The following is an 18,716-nucleotide window of genomic DNA, read 5'->3' as shown; positions in this document are numbered from 1 at the left end:
GGGCCCTGGCAGCTCTGGGTCACTAGCCAGTCCCAGGTGATTCATGCCAGGTCCCCAGCAATGCCCAGCAGACACAGCTGCACGGCTCATGCTGCTCCCACCTTCCCCACAGCCAGCAGCCCCTGGGCCGAGCCCTGAGAGGCTGCGGGCAGCCACCAGCTGAGAGCGGCTGACCCCCTTTATAAAGGGCACTCGCCTTTCTAGGCATTTTACCTTCTGGAAGAGACACAAAAGGGCAGCACAAAACAGAGCAACGAGCCAGCCAGCCCCCAGCCGGTGTGAAAGGGGGTGAAGGTTCCAGGGTGCTGGACAATAGGCGGCTGCCTGGAATGGGGTGGAGAGCAGGGCTGGAGGGGAGCACTCCTAGAGCGGGGGGCTGGGAAACTGCTCCCATAAGGAAGAGCCAGGGAGTCGGGAACATCACTGGGCTGATGGGGACGGCGCAAGGCTGTTCACACACCAGAGTGCCCGAGGATTGCAATCGACACGTGCCAGGCTGCAACGGGCGGCTGCAGGGCAGAACGGAGGGGGGATGTGCTCCTGACAAGCGCCAGGGTGCGTGTGCCCAGCACACGTTTGTGTATGTGTCAGGCGTGTTTGCGTGCATGCCAGCTGGGGGCAGAGCACACACATCTATCCCCCGGCCTCAGGAGTCACTGCAAGCGGCAGGCCTGCCAGAGATGGGGGGCGCCTGTCCACTCCAAGCCACCTGACTGTGACCCCACAACGCAGGAAATGGCGGGGCAGGGAGACGGCTAGTGAGCTGGATGGAGAGGAGACGACAGGGTCTGGGCTGGGGACAGCCTGGGCCACCCTGAGCATAGGAGGGAGCAGCTGGACTGGCAGGGAGCAAATCTGGGACAGGAAGCATGGCCGAGGACTCAGGCTGTCCCCTGGCAAGGGGTCTCCAGGCCCCCTTCCCACACTCCGGGCACAGCACGGTCACACACACCCCCCAGAACTGCCCCCCAGGGCACCTGAGCCTCTGCCTGGCACCATACAGACGGCGGGAGAGGCAGTCCTGGCCTGGGGAAGGGGGGCCTCTCTCTGCACTCCTGCCCCAGGGGCAGCCAACCCCCACAATGGGCACCTGCAGGGGGCCCCTCTCTGAGCCTGGAGGTGCCGACCGTGCCCAGCTCACAGCACAGAGGCCCACCAGGCACTGGGGTGCCAGGACAGCCAGACTGGGCACAGGCTTTGGCTGACTCACGGTGGCAAGCAGGGTATCGGGGGCTCACCCGGGCTCTGGGGAAACCAGGAACTGAGATGGGGAGGTCCCAGGCTCAGGGCAGGAAGCTTCAGAGGCCAAGCTCAGCCCGGTTGCAGTCAGCCAGGAAGGGCCCTGTCTGCCCCAGGGAGCAGCAGGAGGTTACCGGGCTCTGGGAAGCCCCTGCTCCTGCTGCGTCTGTAACGGCTAGAGGAGAATCCGCGGGCTGCCCCTCCGCACAGACGGGCCCCGCCACAAAGCGCCCACCCCAGGCAGTGGCACAGCACAGGGGCCTGCTGCTCTCGGGGCTCCGGGATCCTCAGACTCTTCTGCACCCCCCGGCTCCAGCTGCTGCCTCCTCCGCTCCCCCAATGCTGCACTTTCCCCCACAGGCCCCCAGGGAGCTGGAGAGGGTCCCGGCAACATGGCCAGGCAGGTCTCACTGCAGGCCAAATGCTGCCAGGAGTCACAGACCTGCACCCAGGCTCCAAACCCTGCTACAGGTGGAGTCAGCAGACGAGCCCTGCACCCTGGACTCTTCCAGCCCCCGGTCAGTGGGAAGGGGGGACAGGACACACCTTACGGTCCAGCCCCTTCCCCAGCTCCCTACTGACCCAACACTTCCCTTCCACAGCGTCCTACCCATGCCCCCCCCCATCAGCGAGCCCCTCACTGGCTTCCCATCCGCTCCCCCCTTCCCCAGCTCCCCTAGGCCCAGCCTTCCCGCCCCAGCCCTGCAGGCGGCGCTCACCTTGGCTCCTGGAAGCAGGTGGTTCCAGAAGGGGGCGCCCTTGGCGTCGGTGCTGCGGCAGGCGGTCAGGATGGGGTGGCACAGGGGGGGCCTCTTCTTCCTCGCCGGCACCACGCTCTCGTCTTCCGAACACGAGTCCGCCACTCCTTCGCCCGAGGGCAGCAGCTTCCTCTTAGCCGCGCAGCTGCCCCCGCCGGCCCCGGGGAGCCTGCTGCCCACACAGGGCGTTTTTTCCAAGGAGCCCAGGCCGTTGCTCTCGGGGTCCGGGGCCACCCGGGGGGTGCTGGGCTCCTTGTGCCCAGCCAGCTGCTCCCTTTCTCTACCAGCCCCGTTGCTGTGGGCGGGGCTGCCCCCTGGCTGCTCCTCCTCCCTCCCACCCGAGGCTGTCCAGGGTTTTTGTGCAATATTGTGCAAATCAATGTCAAGTCGATTTTGGCTGCTAGCCCTTTCCTCCCTCTGGGCCCCGTTCCCCTCCACAGGCTGCTCCCTGGCTCCAGCCAGCCAGGGGAGCTCCCTGCCCCCCACTGAGCCACAGGCTCTGGGACTCCCCAAGGGGCCATCCCCAAGCTGGGCAGGGGAACTGTCTCTCATGTGCAAAGTGCTGCAAGCTGTGTGCTGTGGCCAGGAGGAGGCAGCCTCCTGCAATCTGTCCTCTCTGCAGGCCCTGGGGCTGCCCTCCCGGGCCCCTGGCCGGCCAGGGCTGCCTTCACATCGGTGCTCCACCACTCGCAGGCCGCTGTGGGAGAAGTGCTGGGCCGAGCCGCAAAGGGACAGCTCCTCCACCAGCAGCCCGTCCTCCAAGGCGTCGTCGTCTGGGGAGTCCTGGCCAGGGTGGAGCTCCCCAGGGACTCCGGCCTGCCTGGCCTCAGCCCCCGGGCCCCCCCAGTGGGCTCGCTTGGGATCTCGCCCAGCCTCCGGAGCCCACTGCTCTGGGTACCCTCTCTTGATGGCCTGCCGCCCACCCCCAGCTCTCTGGTCTGCCGGCTCGGAGGAGCTGGAGAGGTGGGAGAAGATGGAGACCTGGTAAACCTTCTGGCGCTTGATCTCCGTCTTGTTGTAGCCCATCACGATGCTGCGGCGGGGGCAGCGCTCCGGGGCGGGCTCCAAGGCCGCCTGGCCACCTGGCCGGGACAGGCCCGAGTCCGTGCCATGCTCCTGGGGGAGGGACGCCTCAGCATGGATGTGCCGCATGGAGCCTTAGCGGGCTGGAGCCCAACCAGAGCCAAGGACGAAACAGCCCATACAGCGGCAGGGCAGGGGTGTCTGGTGTCACGAGGTCACAGGGCTGAGGAAAGGCGGTGGTGTGTCAGACCCCTTCCCTCCGGACAAGCCCTCCGCTAGGGAGTGCACTGCAGCGCCGCATCTGTGGGGAGCAGAGGGGAGGGGATCAGCCTCTGAGACCCCCTCCCTGGCGCTTCAGGCCTCGCTCCTGCCCCAGGCCTCCCACTCCCAGGGCCAGGCCCGCACGAGGAGCAGCGCAGGCAGCTCTCCAGGAGGCGGGGGAGGGTTACCAAGCCCCAGAGGAGAGGAGGCTGCTGAGGCCTATGGGAGTCTATGCCGCCCCGCAGGGACCGTGCTGGGACCTCAGGCCCCACGCTCAGGGGAGTCCCTGGCTGGGCCAGTCAGCGCTGTAACGCAGGGGCCGTGGGGGACGAGTCCAGACACACACCAGCTCGTGCCTCAGCTAATGCTCTGGCCACCGGAGCCAGGCAGGCTGGCCTGGCCTCAAGGGGACAAGCAAACGCTCAGTTCCCCTTTGCTTTAGAAGCCAGTGCAGGCTGCCAAGCCGTCATCTCCCCGACTCGCTCAGGCCGCAGCTGGGCACTCACCACCCACCCCTCGCCGAGCAGCTCTCCTGCCCCAGCAGCAGACGGTCGTTGGCACAGCTAGCTGGAGACACCTGCCATCCGGGCACCCCCCAGAAGCGGCGCGGCTGCCGAGGAATGGCTCCCACCATCACGGGCGTCGGGATCTGCCTCCAAAGCACCGCAGGGGCCTGGCTGGCTCTCGGGCCTGTTCAGCAGCACTAAAGGGGAAGGAGAGGGAGGGTTAACACGACTCTGTACCCGCTGACGCTGGCAGAGGGAGCAGGGGGTGGAACCCTTGGGGAGGACACAAGGGCAGGCGAGACACTAATTTAAACCTGGCTGGCCCATGTGCAGCCCACAGCCCCCTCGCCTATAACGGAGGCCAGGGCACGGAGCCTGGAGCTACCCTTCCACTGGGATTCACAGGCACTGGTGGGGACGGGAGCCCAGCTCTGCAGCCAGAGAGCTCCCTCTTCCTAGACCTGGGTGCTAGGGGCTGGAGGAGGAGAGGAGAGGAGAGGCCAGGCCACAGGGAGCGGGGGAAGCAGCAGGGCCGAGGGCATTAGAAGATCCACTGGGCGGGTGGAAACCTGCCATTACAGGACCTGTGGCTAACATGCCCTGCTGCCTGGGACACTGCCTCAAGGGGCACCTGCTGGCCCATCGCGCCTGGGATTCCCCATAATAAAGGGCCCCACCGCCTGATGCAAAGCAAGAAGCCTGTCCATGCTGGGGGCGAGTCAGGATGGATCCCCCGGCTTCGGCCGGCGCTCACCTGCTCCAAGGCACCCTCCATGGGCTAGGCCGGACTGCAGGGCAGCAGCAGACGGACCCCACGCAGCATCGCTCCAGCCACTGCAGCAACGGCTGCACACTCACAATCCCACCAGCACGTCAGACATGGCACCTGGGTGGAGAGACAGAGACTCAGCCCCAGAGCCCCCACATGGCCTGGCTGACACTACACCCCCCCCTCCCTGCACAGCTCCCACCCTCCCTAAAGGGGGCAGCCCACCATGCACAGCTCGGAGGGAGCATGTCAGACACAGCAAGTCCCTCTAGTGTGTCCTATTCCACTGGGCAAATTCAAATTGCTTCCCCCTGTGAGTTTGGTGCCCAGGACAGCAGACGGAGCAGCCCACAGCAGGCCAGACACCCCAGACACACATCAGGACTGGAAGGAACGACGTCCTGGGCAAAGAGAAGCAAATGCCAGCTCTGGCCCATTCAGTCGCTGGCCCCTCTCCTGCAGAGGCTCCCAGCAAAGGGGCCAGTGGAGGTGACTGTCTGGGGGGTGCGGAGATCGGTCCCGCTGGGCGCAGATAAATACGTCTGTGGGTTACACCCAAGCGCTGGGACCGCTGGGCCTCCCAAAGGCAGTGACCAACCTGATTCAAAGCCAGACAAGATGCGAAACGCAAGCCAACCTCCCAGCCTGGGGCTGGATTAGAGCCGGTGGCCCCTAGAGGGGAAACGCCCCGTGTCCCGTTCCCTACCCCTGAGCCGGCCAGGCCCCACCCCACCGGATTGGAACCAAGGTACACAGCCCTTCCCGACACATGGGATCAGAGTGGGAACGAGATGGTGAAAAAGCCCCAGATCCTAGAGGCCTATGGGCAATGCCCACTGTCAGACGTCATAGGAAAGATACAAGGACGTTTCCAAAAGTATCCTTGCCCTGGGTGTCCGGGTACATCCCAGCTCCTTGGCTCCGTCACTTGGACGGGAAGGTCTCAGGAACAGGGCCTGGTGTTACGCTGTCACATTCGGCACCCAGCGCAGCGCAGGAGCTGGACAAGCAGCCAGCCAGCTCTTCCTTCCTTTTCTAATGGTGCCTGAAATGAACACGGCCTGTCCGTTCACTCCCCTGGTTGTGCACCAGCACCAGAAATACCATCAGCGGAGCTGCGGCAAGAGCTGAAGGGAATTCAATTCCTGCCAGGGCTCAGCTTGGCCTGCTGGCTTCCCGGCCTCCCGAACCCAGGAAGCAGAGGGTGAAGATACACAGAAGTGCTATTTAGACTCGCGAGGACAGAGCCACGCTGCAGCAGGTCGAACGTAGATCGGGCGATGGCCAGATGGAAATACCAGCCCCTTTCTGATCCCTCACCCAGAGCGCGACGGAGCTAGCGGAGGGCGAGAGGTGTGCAGGCCCCGTCCACACCTCCAGGCCACATGGGAAAGTGCAGCTACGCTCACCCCCATCCTGGCTGGGGATGGAGAACTGGGAGTGCTGCACCCCTCAGCACCAGGGGTGGGATTCTGCCCAGGGTGCCAGGACTTGGATGGGAGGAATATCCAGGCACTCCGGGAAGTAGCATTAGTGACTCAGCAGGGTCGATCGTCCCTCCAAGGCAGTGTGGTGCTAGGGACACTAGGCAGCTGGGGGGGCCACCGGCCACAGGATTTAAACCCAGGTGTTGACGACGTGCGTCCATTCTAACATAGCCAGCGGAGGGGAGAACAGTCAGCTCAGGCTTGGCCAATTACACTCTACATCCCAATTCCCCCCCTGCGGTAACAGCTCTTCACGTCGCCCCCCAAGCTCTTGTGCAGCATTGCTGCAAGTCTGCATGTCCTACCCCAGAGGCAGCTACTTTCAGGTGTCCCCCGCCACGGAGATAGCATGATAGATTAACAGTCCTAGGGCAGACCCGGCTCAGCTGTCCAGATTCCCATAGCACAGCCCAGTCACCAGATGCAATGCAACATGGGAACCAGTCAACACACCCACACCGGTGGCTTCTCCACTGGCTGCAGGCTAAAGGATGGGGCCGGGCCAGGCCAGCATGTCTGCGGGAACCTTACTAACCAGAGAGCAGCAGGGGCAGCTCAGCCTGCAAGCAGCAGCAGCGCCTGAAGCCAGAATCCCAGGGCTGCCTGGCCCCTAGGCTGGTTTTTTACAATCAAGCCCGGCCGGCAGCACCAGCTCTGAGCGCTGCTCAGGGACCGCGGGCTGCCTGCTGGCACCTGTCCCTTCCTGGCCCAGGAGACACCGGCTGCAGCACTGGCCACATTCCTCCTTCTGGAGCCCCTCCGGCCGGGGCCTGGCCTCTCCTGGCTGCACTGACCTCTCTGCCTACGCCGGCTAGAGGCTGCTCAGGGACCCCCCTCGCCACCCCCACTGTGCCCATCACTGCCGCCCTAGGGGATCTCACAGGGCTGGGCCACTGCTGAGGAGCCCCCTACTTTAAATCGCCTCATTCCCATTACCTCCGAGGGGACGACCCGCAGGCTGCAGGCCAGACTGCAAGCCGCATGGCAGGCCAGACCTAGGCTCAGCAGGAACCAGGTACCTATGTGGGCAGGACTCGAGCCCGGGAGGCTGCATGCAGGGTGGGCTGAGGAGCTGGGTCAGTGGGGCTCTGTCCCGGAGGGGCTGCTCCTCCCCACACCAGAGCCCCAGCCAGCCTGCAGCCGCACTTTGCTGTTTACGGCACCCAGCCCCTCCCTGCTACAGCCTGTAACCCTTATATAGAGCGAGCAGCGCACAGCACGGGGCACCAGGAACTCCCACGCTCTGGCTGCACTGACAGCCAGCCAGGCAGGGACTGCGAGCCGGCGCCCTCCCCTCCCCTCCCCCAAGGCAGGCCGCCTGCGGGAGCCCCCCAGCCCGTAGCTCACTTCCCACCCACCCCCAGCCCACACGCCTGGGCTGGGGTTAACCACCCTTCCCCCACAAGCCCAGGCAGTTGGTGCGATTTCATGGAGTTTAGCCCAAGCCGTTGCTAAGGACGGGGATGGGTCACACGCACTCCTCCCCCTGCCAGCTCCCAGCCCCGGCTCCCTCCTACGGGGCTGGGGGCACGCAGGGCAGCCGTGGCGCCCCGGATGTATGCAGGGCCCCAGCCTGGCCTGCTGGAAGTACCCAGCCAGACAGAGTGTTTACAGAGGGCCACGAATGGAGCCAGGAGCTCCCAGCTCTGCCCCAACCACCTTGCTCAAACTGTCCCCCCCACCCTCCAAGGCCCCAGAGCAGACAAGCCTGGTGCAGCCGACTCCGGAGCTCTCCATGAGGGAATGGCAGCAGCCTGCGCTCCCTCGCTGGCAGAGCACCGGCCAGGCTGCTTTAGGGGTCACCTTCCTCCCACCCCCCAGGTCTCAGACTGCGGATCCAGGAATACACAGGGTCTGGCTGTCCTCTCCCAGCCCGTCCCTTGCCCTGGGTCTGGAGAAAACTCCATCTTCCACCCAAAGGCCTGTGCTGGAGGCGTCTGTATGGGGCCAGGGGAAGGGAGTTCTGCTCTCCAGCCGAACGGCCCCAGGCACATCCCGATGGTGCATTACAGGTGGGTGGACATTCACACAGCTGGGGGGGGGGGGGCGGCTGGACTGCACCACAGCCAGGGCCAATGGTCTGGCGGGGGCTGGGGGAACTAGGCGGATCCCTGGTCTGACCTATTTACTGGGATAAGGAAGACCAGGGTCCATTGGTCTGCTTCAGGGGAGCAGGACTAGTGCGATGAACCAGTGCCCTGACCCAAGGAAGGCAGGGTTACCAGATGAGAGGGGCTGGTGGGCTGATCCGGTGAGGACAGAGGCAAGAACTGGAGCTGAGCTGACTGGAGAGGGAGCGTCCTTAGCTGGCTGTAGGGCAGATGTGGCAGCTCCTGCAATATTCAGGAGCTTCCTGCCTGGATTTGAAATGGCCAGAGCCCATGGACGAAGCAGATGGAAACCTCACCACTGCCTGGAGCAGGTGGGAGGGAGTGGCAGAGGCGAGCCCAGCACAGCACCTGCCGGTCACTTTCTGACCCGCTCCCAAGCAAGAGGAAGGGGTGTGGAGCCCCAGACATCCCCCCTTGTAATGCCCCCCAATGGGGAGGCCACTGGGGGTCACCAGACAGTTGTGCCAGGAGAGGGCACCCAAGGAGAGCTCTCCAGCAGCTCCTCCCAGGCAACAGCACAGCTGGGCTAAGCACACCTCGACACCGGGTGTTTGCGCCTCTCCCTGGCTGGCGGGCCGGGGAGATCGGCAATAGGCCAAGGCTAGAAGGCACGGTGATGGGGCACTCGAAGGGCAGGAGGACAGCAGCACACCAACCCTGCTGAAGCCAGTCCTGGAGCAGAGGGGCAGCCAAGCGAGGCAGTCGCACTCTGGGGCAGGAAGGATGTTAACTGCGGTGCCCAGAGGAGCGACACAGAGTTACCAGGGTCACACCCAAACGTGTGTCTCGTCACCGTGGCAACGCCAAACGGTTGTCTGGGACACGCACAGAGTGGGGCAAGAGTTTATCTGCTCAGAAATGCAGTTTTGGGTCAATCAAAACTGCTCCTCGGCTCAGGGAGCAGAGCCCGAGTGTGTCCCCCCCGAGTGCCTGAATCCCCAGCCGGTTGAGGCACGCGCGCTCGCTCTGCCCACTCAAAGCGACTGTATTTATTCCATGGGGGACAGTTCCACAGCAGAGACAGAGCCCCACCCCGAGTACCCCGCAGCCCAGTGATTAGTGCCCTCGTCTGTAATGCCGGAGACCCATCGGCAAGTCTCTGCTTCCACTCAGGCAGCCTGGGGTCCTGAACGCAGGTCTCCCCGTCCCCGCTGAGTGCGCTCACCATGGGGCTCTGGTTTGGGGGCTTAATTTCTTTGATTGGTCAGGGGTCACTTTTCGCAATTGCCGGGTTTTATGTAACGTCCAAAACAGGGACGCCTGTGATGGGGTGTCCCTGAGCGGGCAATGGGGGCCAGCAGGGGAACCAGCGCCGACGGGCAGAGGAGGAGCTGGGATTGGGGTCTGAAGTGAGAGCAGGGAGAAGATGGGGCGGATGAGCTCTGCAGTCACACCCTAGCGGGAAAGGGAGCTAGCCAGCGGCGAGGGGCAGAGCCAGGGGGGCGGAAGCCCTGGGCCTGGCCCTGGAGAAGAGGCTGGGGGGGGTGAAGTAGCCATGGAGAGCAGAGGACGCTCTGGTGGTAAACCCAGAGACAGGCCAGGAGCTAGAGAGGGCGGCAGGAAGGAGCCCAGGGAACCAGCACGGGAGAACCCGGGTTCCTCTACCAGCCCCTGGCCTGGAGCTGAGACGGCCGAGGGACGGCACGAGGAGGGGAGGGGGGTACTAGGCAGTGACCTGGCTGACTCCCGGAGAGAGAGGGGGACCACAGGGCGAGTAACCGGCGGAAGGGGCCCCAGACGGGGTGACAGCCAGTTCCCAGACCCAGCCACAAGGAGGCTGGCGCACCTTCAGTGAGTGCAACCGCCTCACAACAGCGCACTGAGTCATCTCTTTGTAACGCTCCCCAGTGCCCTTCTGCATCATACTCGTTCAAACAGTGCTTCGTTCACCTGTACTAGTGAACCTTCCGCCCGCACCAGCAGCCTCTAGGTGCACCCGTTCATGCCCAGCGCTTTCGTGGCTTTAGAAATCCCCCCCACGCAGTCTGTATTACTGCTCTGGGTAGGCAGATACACCTCACCGTTTCTGATGTGTATTGGACAAGCACCGACTGACGGATTTCTGGGTACCGGGGTGTTTTATCAGTGTTTATTGGCTAAAACCTAAAATCAGAGGGGGCAGTCACCTCCTCCTTCTCTGGTGGTTTTGTCATGCTTACAAATGTCCTGTTTTTAATCAAAAAGCAGTTAAGATGCCCCAAGCCAAGCTGGAATGTTTCTTTACACCTCCCATGAAAGTGTCATCAAGATCTAAATCTTTTCATTTTGGGTTGATCCCAAAGGAGTTTTCTGGCTGGGCCAGTTACTGGCAGGGCACAGCCAGGCAGCAGTGACAGGGCCAAGTGCAGAGGCACTGGGGTGGGAGGCTGGGGATGGCCTAGCACCCAGGCAGAGAGCTAGGGCTCATTACTAGGAAATCACAGAATCTCAGGGCTGGAAGGGACCTCAGGAGGTATCTAGTCCAACCCCCTGCTCAAAGCAGGACCAATCCCCAACTAAATCCCCAAATGCTCCCTCAAGGATTGAACTCACAACCCTGGGTTTAGCAGGCCAGTGCTCAAACCACTGAGCTATCTGCAGAGAAAGGGGGGCGGGTGCTGAGAGCAAGGCTTTGGGATCGGGATGGATTTGGGTAGACTAGCTGAACTGGTGGTTACCCACCCACATCAGGGGAAAGGTGCATTATAGCTGGCACTAGTGCAACCTGGCCAGAGCCAGACACCTGGGTTCAGGCATGGCTGACCACAGTGGAATCTGGGCCGCCAGCGCTTGTAACGCTCCCACCCCTCAAGGCGAGCCAAGTGCGGATGTGTCCCGTGCAGACAGGGAATCCCTGCATAGGCTGGCGTCCTGCCCCCGCCCAAGGAGAAGGGTCTGGAAGAACGAGAAGCCTGAGACCTTTGCAGACAGAGGCGAAGGCTCCTCCCTTGTGGGAGCCTGAGGGGAAGGGGGAAGGCGACGGCTGAGTGGCAGCCTTTCAAGCGAAACACCCGGCAAGGGGTGGGGTGAGGACAAGAGGCCAGTGCAGCTCTGAGACCCTCCTGCTGGGAGCTACGACAGCCAGGGACAGATGGGGGCTCTGGAGATCCAAGGCCAGGCTCCCAGCATCCTACTTGGGCCAAGCCTGGGGAATCTGGCCGAGTAGACGAAGCAGAGTCGCGAGGTGCCCAGCACAGCGTCCGAGCTGAGCCTGGAGCGTGCAAACAGGCAGCAAGGCCTCGGCAGGGGCGCAGGAGGTGGTGACACGAATGCCACCACCCGTGGAGAGGAGATACTGAGGCGGAAGGGGGGAAAGGAGAGAGGGAAACGGGGGAGCCGCCGATGGAGCGCTGCCCCAGAGCCATGAGCCAGGCCCCCCGGGCAAGGAGGAAGGGCTGAATATGGCCCTGCCTTTGTCCAGCTGCATCTGGGGCTAAGGGAGACTGGCTGCAGGCAGCCGGCCTGAGTCGCTCACTCAGCAGAACCTGAGGGGAGAGGTGACCAGGGACAGACGCAGAGGATCTCTGGCAGCTCTCATGGGCCCGTGGGAGCCGCGTTCCTTTCCACGAAGGGAGATGCTGATAGAACAGCTGGCAGAACCTCCCTCAGCGGGCAGCAAGGGCAGACAGCTAGCCACTGGCCAAGGGGGCTGGGCTGCGCTGCCACAAGAGGGAGCTCCCGCAAGCTCAGAGCCTTCGCTCTAACCAATCGGGATTGATTTCTGCACACCCGAGGCAGGTCTCCGAGACCCTGCAGCAGGCAGGACACTGGGTACGTCTACACTGTGTTAAACCCACGGCAGTGAGTCACACAACCTGGGTTGAGTAAACAGCAGTGTAGACGTTTCCCTACCCCCAGCCTTCAGAGCTGAGCTCCAGGCCGCACCAGCTGGTTTGGATGCTGTAGTGCAAGCCCGAGTCTGCAGAGCTGGACGCAGAGACGGGGTTTCGAACGCAGTGTGGACGCACGCTACATGTACAGCAGTGCGCAGAGGCTGCACGGTAGACAGTGAGGCAGAGCTTAGGCAGAGTACAGCTGAGTGCCTTACACACCTGCCCCCTCGGGTCTCTCTACGGACCCATGCAGCGCCCCCCACGTCTACCCCGCTGTTTGTCATACCAGCTCCCCTCGCCAGAGCCTTCCCCCGCCACCGCCTCCCCGCAGCCAGAGCCTTTCCCCGCCACCTCCCCACAGTCAGAGCCTTCTCCCGCCGCCTCCCCCCAGCCACAGCCTTCCCCCGCCGCCTCCCCCAGCCAGAGCCTTCCCGCCGCCTCCCCAGCCAGAGCCTTCCCCGCCTCCCCCAGCCAGAGCCATCCCCGCCGCCTCCCCCCAGCCAGAGCTTTTCACCAGTGTGTAGGTGACACCACAGTGACAAGCATGGATGCAGCCTGCCTTTCACTGCAGTGTGTAGCTACACGTGTAGTGCCTGTACTCCACACACCACCGCAAGTGTAGACATAGTCTATTCCAACAACAGCCAGAGCCAGCTGTACCATGTACCTCCCTTGGGTGGTACCCTGTAGGTGACTGCTTCCGTGGTCCTCCCCCATGGCCCAGGAGCAGGGACGCTGTCCTGATGGGTAGCACAGGCTCCAGGGTTCTCCCTTGGACAGGGGAAGCTCTTACTCACCTCAAGGAACTTCAATCTAGCCCCAGACTCATCTGGTTTCTCCCCCGGTGCAGAGTGCAGAGCACGGTGGGTGTGTGGGCAGGCACACGAGGTGCTCTCTGAGCGTAACCTGGGCCCCCTTGCCCCACGCACCCCACAGACGCACTCACCGTTCATTACAGAGGTGACCCAAGTGCCCCTGGAGATCTACACTGTGACACCATCTCCCTAGAGCAGCCCTTGGAGACTGGAGGTCTCAGATGCGAGCCTGAGTGCAGGTGCCACACTGGGATAACACAATGCAACTTGCTTTCCTCCAGAGCAGCACGTCTAGGGGTTAGAGCCGGGGCTGAAGAGCCAGGACCCCTGCCAGCGCTTTCCCAGCTCTGCCACTGACTCCCTGTGTGCCTTGGGCAAGTCACTTCCCCACTCTATGCCTCAGTTTCCCATCTGTAAGATAGGGATAATGACGCTGCTCTATGGGGGGGGGGGAAGGTTCACTCAGCGGGTCTGAAGAACACGTTCCAAACATTACACTACAACAGGGGTCGTGTGACTGTTCCCACCTGCCCCACCTGTGTGCTCCATGCAGTCCTGGTCCCCTGCTCTCCTCTCACACACACACACACTCCTGCTGCCTGCACCTCGCCCCCTCCCTTCCCCTCCATGCACCCCTGCCCCCCCACCCCCATTCCCAAGCAGTTTTACAGGCCCTCAAAGAATGAAAAGCAGCTTAAAAACCTTCCGTCCATTTAGAGAAGCAGGCAGCTTCCCATCCCCACCTCCCCACCACCCAGCCCAGCAGCTCAAACCTGAGCAGGACAGGCCAAGGCCTCACAGCTCCACGGCAGCTCAGACGTTAACCAGGAGCCTAAGAAACCACAGGCAGGGGATAGCCGGGTTGGGGACAGACCTTTGTCTCCGTCTGCCTGTCTCGCGCTCGCTCGCTCTCTGCTGGAGGAGGAAGAGGGGGGTGGGGGACAGCGCGAAGATAACACCCCTAGGAGGCATGTCACAGCCACGTTAATCACTCAGAATTCCAGCCGGCGCAGACACTAGCACTGAAAATATGGGCAGCAAATGGAGATGCTGAAAGCTCGGAAATAATTGGATCCTTTCACTAGAGCTGAGCCCGGAATCCAGCTGAGGAATTTAGTGCTGGTGAAAGCGAGAGATCAAATGCACCGAGCGGAGCCAGGCACAGCCAAGCAGAAGCTAGACAGTCTCAGAGACGTGCAGGTCAGAAGGGACCATCACGATCCCCTAGTCTGACCTCCTGCACACTGCAGGCCCCAGAACCTCGCCCACCCCCTCCGGTAACAGACCGCCAGCCTCTGGCTGTTACTGACGTCCTCACACCATGGGTTAAAGACTGCAAGTGACAGAGAATCCGCCACTGACACCAGTTCAAACCCGCCAGTGACCCGTGCCCCATGCCCCATGCTCACTGACACCAGTTCAAACCCGCCAGTGACCCGTGCCCCATGCCCCATGCTGCAGAGGAAGACGAAATCCCCTGCAGGGTCCCTGCCAATCTGATGTGAGGGGAAACTCCTTCCTGATCCTCCTACACACAATGCCCCCATTGCTCTGCCAGTCCAGGCCCAGCCCCTCTACAGCTGAGCCAGGTCCCCTCAGTCCGGCCGTGCAGTCCCCCCTCGCTAGTCCAGTCTGAGCAGCTCTCCTGAGCACTGACCACGGTACAGAACGGTGACAGACGGCAGAGATTTTCTGATCTGAACGGCATCCAGTGGGGACTAGCCGAGGCCTCCCAATTCACTCCACTGGTGCCGAAGTGTGTTCATTTTAAACAGCATTTGTCAAAGGTGACCAGTGACCTTCCCACCCAGCTCCCTGGAGGAGCAGAACATGGCAGGAGACATGCTGGCCTCAGGAGGAGGCAGCTAACCCTGCCGGGCTCCCCACCCTTGCTCTCAGTCCAAGACACACTTCACACGGGGGTTTTGCTCAGCTCCTGCACTGAACTGAACAGGGATGGGAGGCTCCTGCACAACACAAAGAGGATGCGGCTGCAGAGGCAGCAGCAGTCGAGCTGGGGGGGTGGGGAAATCTCTCACCACTGCTCAGCAGAAGCTCTGCAACACGCTGCAGAAACAGCAGGATGCTGCGTCTCCGTTCTGCCCACTTACCCCTGTGGGCAACAGGAAGCCAATCGCTTGCTGAGTGAAACCTTCCCGAACTCCTGGGCAGTGGAGCTGCACAGGTCCCCCCCCCAAGCCAAGCCGAGCGCATGTTGGAGAAGGAGACTTGGGTCTAGGACAACAGCTGGTGGTCACACCCCAACCTCATCTCTCAGCTCCACGAGCCTCGCAGCCCTCTGGACACGCCAGCAAACTCCATTCCAATCACAGGACTGGAAGGGACCTCGCGAGGGGTCTCTAGTCCAGCCCCCTGCACTCAGGGCAGGGCTAAGGATTCTCTAGACCAGCCCTGGCAGGGGTTTGTCCAACCTGCTCTTAAACATCCCCAAGGATGGAGATTCCACAACCTCCCTGGCAATTTATTCCAGTGCTGAACCACCCTGACAGGTAGGAAGTTTTCCCTAATGTCCAACCTAAACCTCCCTTGCTGCAATTTAAGCCCATTGCTGCTTGTTGTAAACTCAGAGGTTAACAGGAATGATTTACCTCCGTCTTCCTGCAGCTGCTCTCTGTGGGTTTCAGCTGGAGGCACCAATAGCTCCAACCGCAGATGATCAACAGGTCGGCTCTGTTCCAAAGCCTAGGTGCCAAGAGGGTTCATAGGGGTCACACACAGGATGGCATCAGAACTAGCCAGAGACACAGGGAGCGTCCCTGTTCTGTGCCTGTACAGCACCTAGCGCAGGGGGGCCCCGATCCGTGACTGGGGCTCCTGGGTGCTACCACAATACCAATAATCAAACCCACTCTCCGCAGCACAGGAGCACCCGAGGGCCCCAGAGGACAGCAAGGACGTTAGTCCCTGCCCTGAAGAGCTCACAAGGAAGAGGAGGAAACGAGCCTGCAAGTCTCGGCCAGAGTTAGAGCCCCTGTGGAGCCCTGTCCTGGGCCCGTGGTGGGGTTTGAACCCAGGTGCCCCTGGCACCTCCCTGGGCTGGGCTAGATTCCAGCGTCGCTCACGTCCCATCCCGCCCCTGCTCAGGCTATTTGCCATTATGGGCCCCATCTGACCAGTGTTAGTCATGAGAGCCCTCTCCCCAGGCCCGCGTGCGGCCCGGCCAGCCTATGGGAGCGGCCCGGCTACCTGAGCCTCAGGGCGTGTCAGTGACTAGGGGCTGAGGGCGGCTCCGGTGTTCCCTGCTGGACAATCAGAACCGGCCTGAGGGCCCCACCCCCCTGCACTCCCATCTCCCCAGTCTCCTCTGCCCAGACACCCCCTGACTCCCCCAGCCGCCAGCCAGGCAACCAGCGCGCCCACCCACAGGGCCAGGCCCGTCACCCTCCCCACAGGCCTTGGGTCCCGCCAACCCCGCTGCCAGGCCCAGCCCCTCCCCTGCCCACTCCCTGACTACCCGCCCGCCCCACAGGACAGATTCTGCTCCCTTCCCCCCTGCGCTGCCCCGACACCCTGCCCACTCCTATGCCCCCTTCCCTCCAGTCCTGGCCTGTCCCCCACCCTGCCACACCCCCAGAACGCCTGCCCCATTTACACACACCCCCGCTTCCGCTCACTCCCCCCACCCCCCCCCCCCCGGCCCACAGCCCCCACCAACCTTCACTGCCTCACATTCCCTCTGCACCCTGCCCCACATGCTCCCCAGCCCCCTCACTGCCACCCTCCTGACTCGCACTCGACCACCCCTCCGCTCCACACACAGCCTCCCTTCGGCCCTGCCAGGGCACCCCCTCCATGGACACAAGCAGACCCAGAGGAGTGCTGGGAATGCCCATCTTTTGCCAGCCATCGCTCAGAGCCCATCAGTGCTGCTCCTAGCTCGGGGGGCTGCAGACGAGCCGAGGCCTCACCTTCCCTTCAGGGCCCTCCGTGCTGCTCCCCCGGGGTCAGCAGCTCCTGCAAATGTAGCCGTGTGCGGTACCAGAGACCTGAAAGCCTGGGCCCTGGGCTCAGGAGCAGGGCGACCTTCTGTATTCAGCACCTACCCCGTGTGCACCAGCCATTGCTCCAGCAAGCCGTACCATTGCAACATGCTTCCTTTTACCGTAAGGGGACGGCTGCGCTTCAGGCAAAGCCCCGCGGCGCAGCCGCAGCCGGCAGATCAGCTGAATGTGGATCACGGGGCTACAGACTGCAGCACAGATGTTCCAGCTGGGGCTGGAGTCGGACTCTGAGACTCACCCCTCTCCGGGAGTTTCAGGGACCAGACCCAGCCCAAGCCAATTGCCCCAGGCTGCGAGACTCGGCACCACAGGTTTTTTATTGCTGTGTAGCCCTACCCTTAGGGCTTGGGCTAGTGCCAGTGCCTGGGCTCTAGGACCCTGTGAGGTGGGAGGGTCCCAGAGCTCAAACCCCAACATTCACACTGTAATTAAGCAGCCCCTTAGCCTGAGCCAGCTGGCACCGGCCAGCACAGGTTTTTAATGCTGTGGAGATGCCAGTGCTCAGGCCACCAGCTCTGCATTACAAAGCTGCATCCTGCAGACAAGGCTACAGCAGCTACAGGAGCAGTTGTGGGACACCTTCATTCCATCCACTCCCCACCCTCCCGGCCCGCTGTAATTTGAACAGTCTGGATTGAACGAAGAGGCTGGGTTGACAGGAATCTTGCCAACAGGGGTGGGCCTGGCCCACCTGTGACCATAGCCCCCTGTCTATTCCGAGGGGGGGGGGGGGCCTTCCCACTGCTGTGGAAGAGTGCACTGGGAGGTCTCCTCTCCCAGAGACTGCGGGGGTGGGAATACAGGGATGGCCCCTCACACCAGCCATTGGGACACTCGCTGTGCTGCCTTTGGCTAAAAGGAAATCCGCAGCTGCAGAGCCCTTCTCTTGGGGCGGAGGGGGCAGGGGAGACGGGCATGACATGGTGCAGTGAGGGCCCCGGGCCTGGCAGTAATACCAGAGCCTCGGCCCGCTGCTGTGGAGCAGGGCATCAGAGCTGCCATACTGTGGCCAGACGTCCTTAGCCCTTGTGGAACTGGCTAGCCTCCCCGCAGGCTGCCCGGCAGAGTGTTTCACAGGGTGACTTCACAGGGTACAAATCATACCCAGGCACTCATCAGGCCGCTCCAGCCAGCCTCCAGCATGCTGTTCAGCGTGGCATCCCCCCTCCATAGCCCACTAGCCAGAAATGGCTCCCACACACGCAGTGCCGTGTCCCCCAGGGCTCAGCGCGACAGGTGCAGCTGCAGGTTTCACACAGGATGTGCTGTGGACAACACCAGAAATTAAGTGTACGCCAGGAGTGGTGAACTGAAGGGCTGGGAGGGCAACTCGCCAGGAGCCCTAGCGCTCACAAAGGCTTTTAACCTGAGTCACCCATAGCAGTGAGAGGGGAATCCCACCAACACCAGCCTTTGTGGCGTGATAAACAGTAAATGGGCATCGCTGGAGCCCACAAACAGCCTCAAAGCTCTCTGCAGCTCCCCGGCGTCCAGCTCACACGGGGATTCATCAGCAGAGCTGGGAACAGTCCTTGGGGCTCCTGGCTCCAACCACTGGACCACACTGTCTCTCCCTACACTCCAGTGCTGTAACCAGGTCACTCAAGTAATGCAAGCAGTGCCCAGAAGCAGGGTTGGGTAACAGCCAGACATCACAGAGAGGCAGCTGAAGGGGGAGGAGAGGAAGCAGGGATCCACTAGCAGCCAAGGGGGCGGAGAAGGCCAAGCTCCAGAGATCGAGCGCCAGGGCTGGGGAGACAGTGAGACAGGAAAGGGATGAGAGCAGCCCAACCAGAGCCATTCCGCTGTGCAAGGTGCTGGAATGAGCGGGGTGTCCGCACACACGGCTGAGCACAGACCAGCTCTTCTGGCCCCCCAGGCCCCACGCGGGGTTCGGGGAAGCTCCATCCGCC

General features: G+C 62.6%; 1 protein-coding gene across 6 annotated transcripts in view; it reads right to left on the bottom strand.

Moving 5' to 3' along the window:
- Nucleotides 1-18,716, bottom strand: part of FAM214B (family with sequence similarity 214 member B) — a 61,446-nt gene that overhangs the window by 6,606 nt on the left and 36,124 nt on the right. For 2 of the 6 annotated variants that reach the window (XM_039544780.1, XM_039544783.1), the window contains 3 exons: nucleotides 4,542-4,673; nucleotides 3,788-3,984; nucleotides 1,959-3,321 (listed from right to left, as the gene is read on the bottom strand). In XM_039544780.1, the coding sequence (XP_039400714.1) occupies nucleotides 1,959-3,149 (1,191 nt within the window). In that variant the 5' untranslated portion in view covers nucleotides 3,150-3,321; nucleotides 3,788-3,984; nucleotides 4,542-4,673. Of the gene's footprint in view, nucleotides 1-1,958; nucleotides 3,322-3,787; nucleotides 3,985-4,541; nucleotides 4,674-15,390; nucleotides 15,485-18,716 lie in introns of all 6 variants that reach the window. The other 4 variants (XM_039544782.1, XM_039544781.1, XM_039544784.1 and 1 more) reach the window with 4 other exon arrangements.

The sequence above is a fragment of the Mauremys reevesii genome, linkage group 6 (assembly GCF_016161935.1).
Source record: "Mauremys reevesii isolate NIE-2019 linkage group 6, ASM1616193v1, whole genome shotgun sequence".
Taxonomy (NCBI): Eukaryota; Metazoa; Chordata; order Testudines; family Geoemydidae; genus Mauremys; species Mauremys reevesii.
The sequence above is the reverse complement of the archived record's forward strand: the minus strand, read 5'-3'. Positions and strand labels throughout refer to the sequence as shown.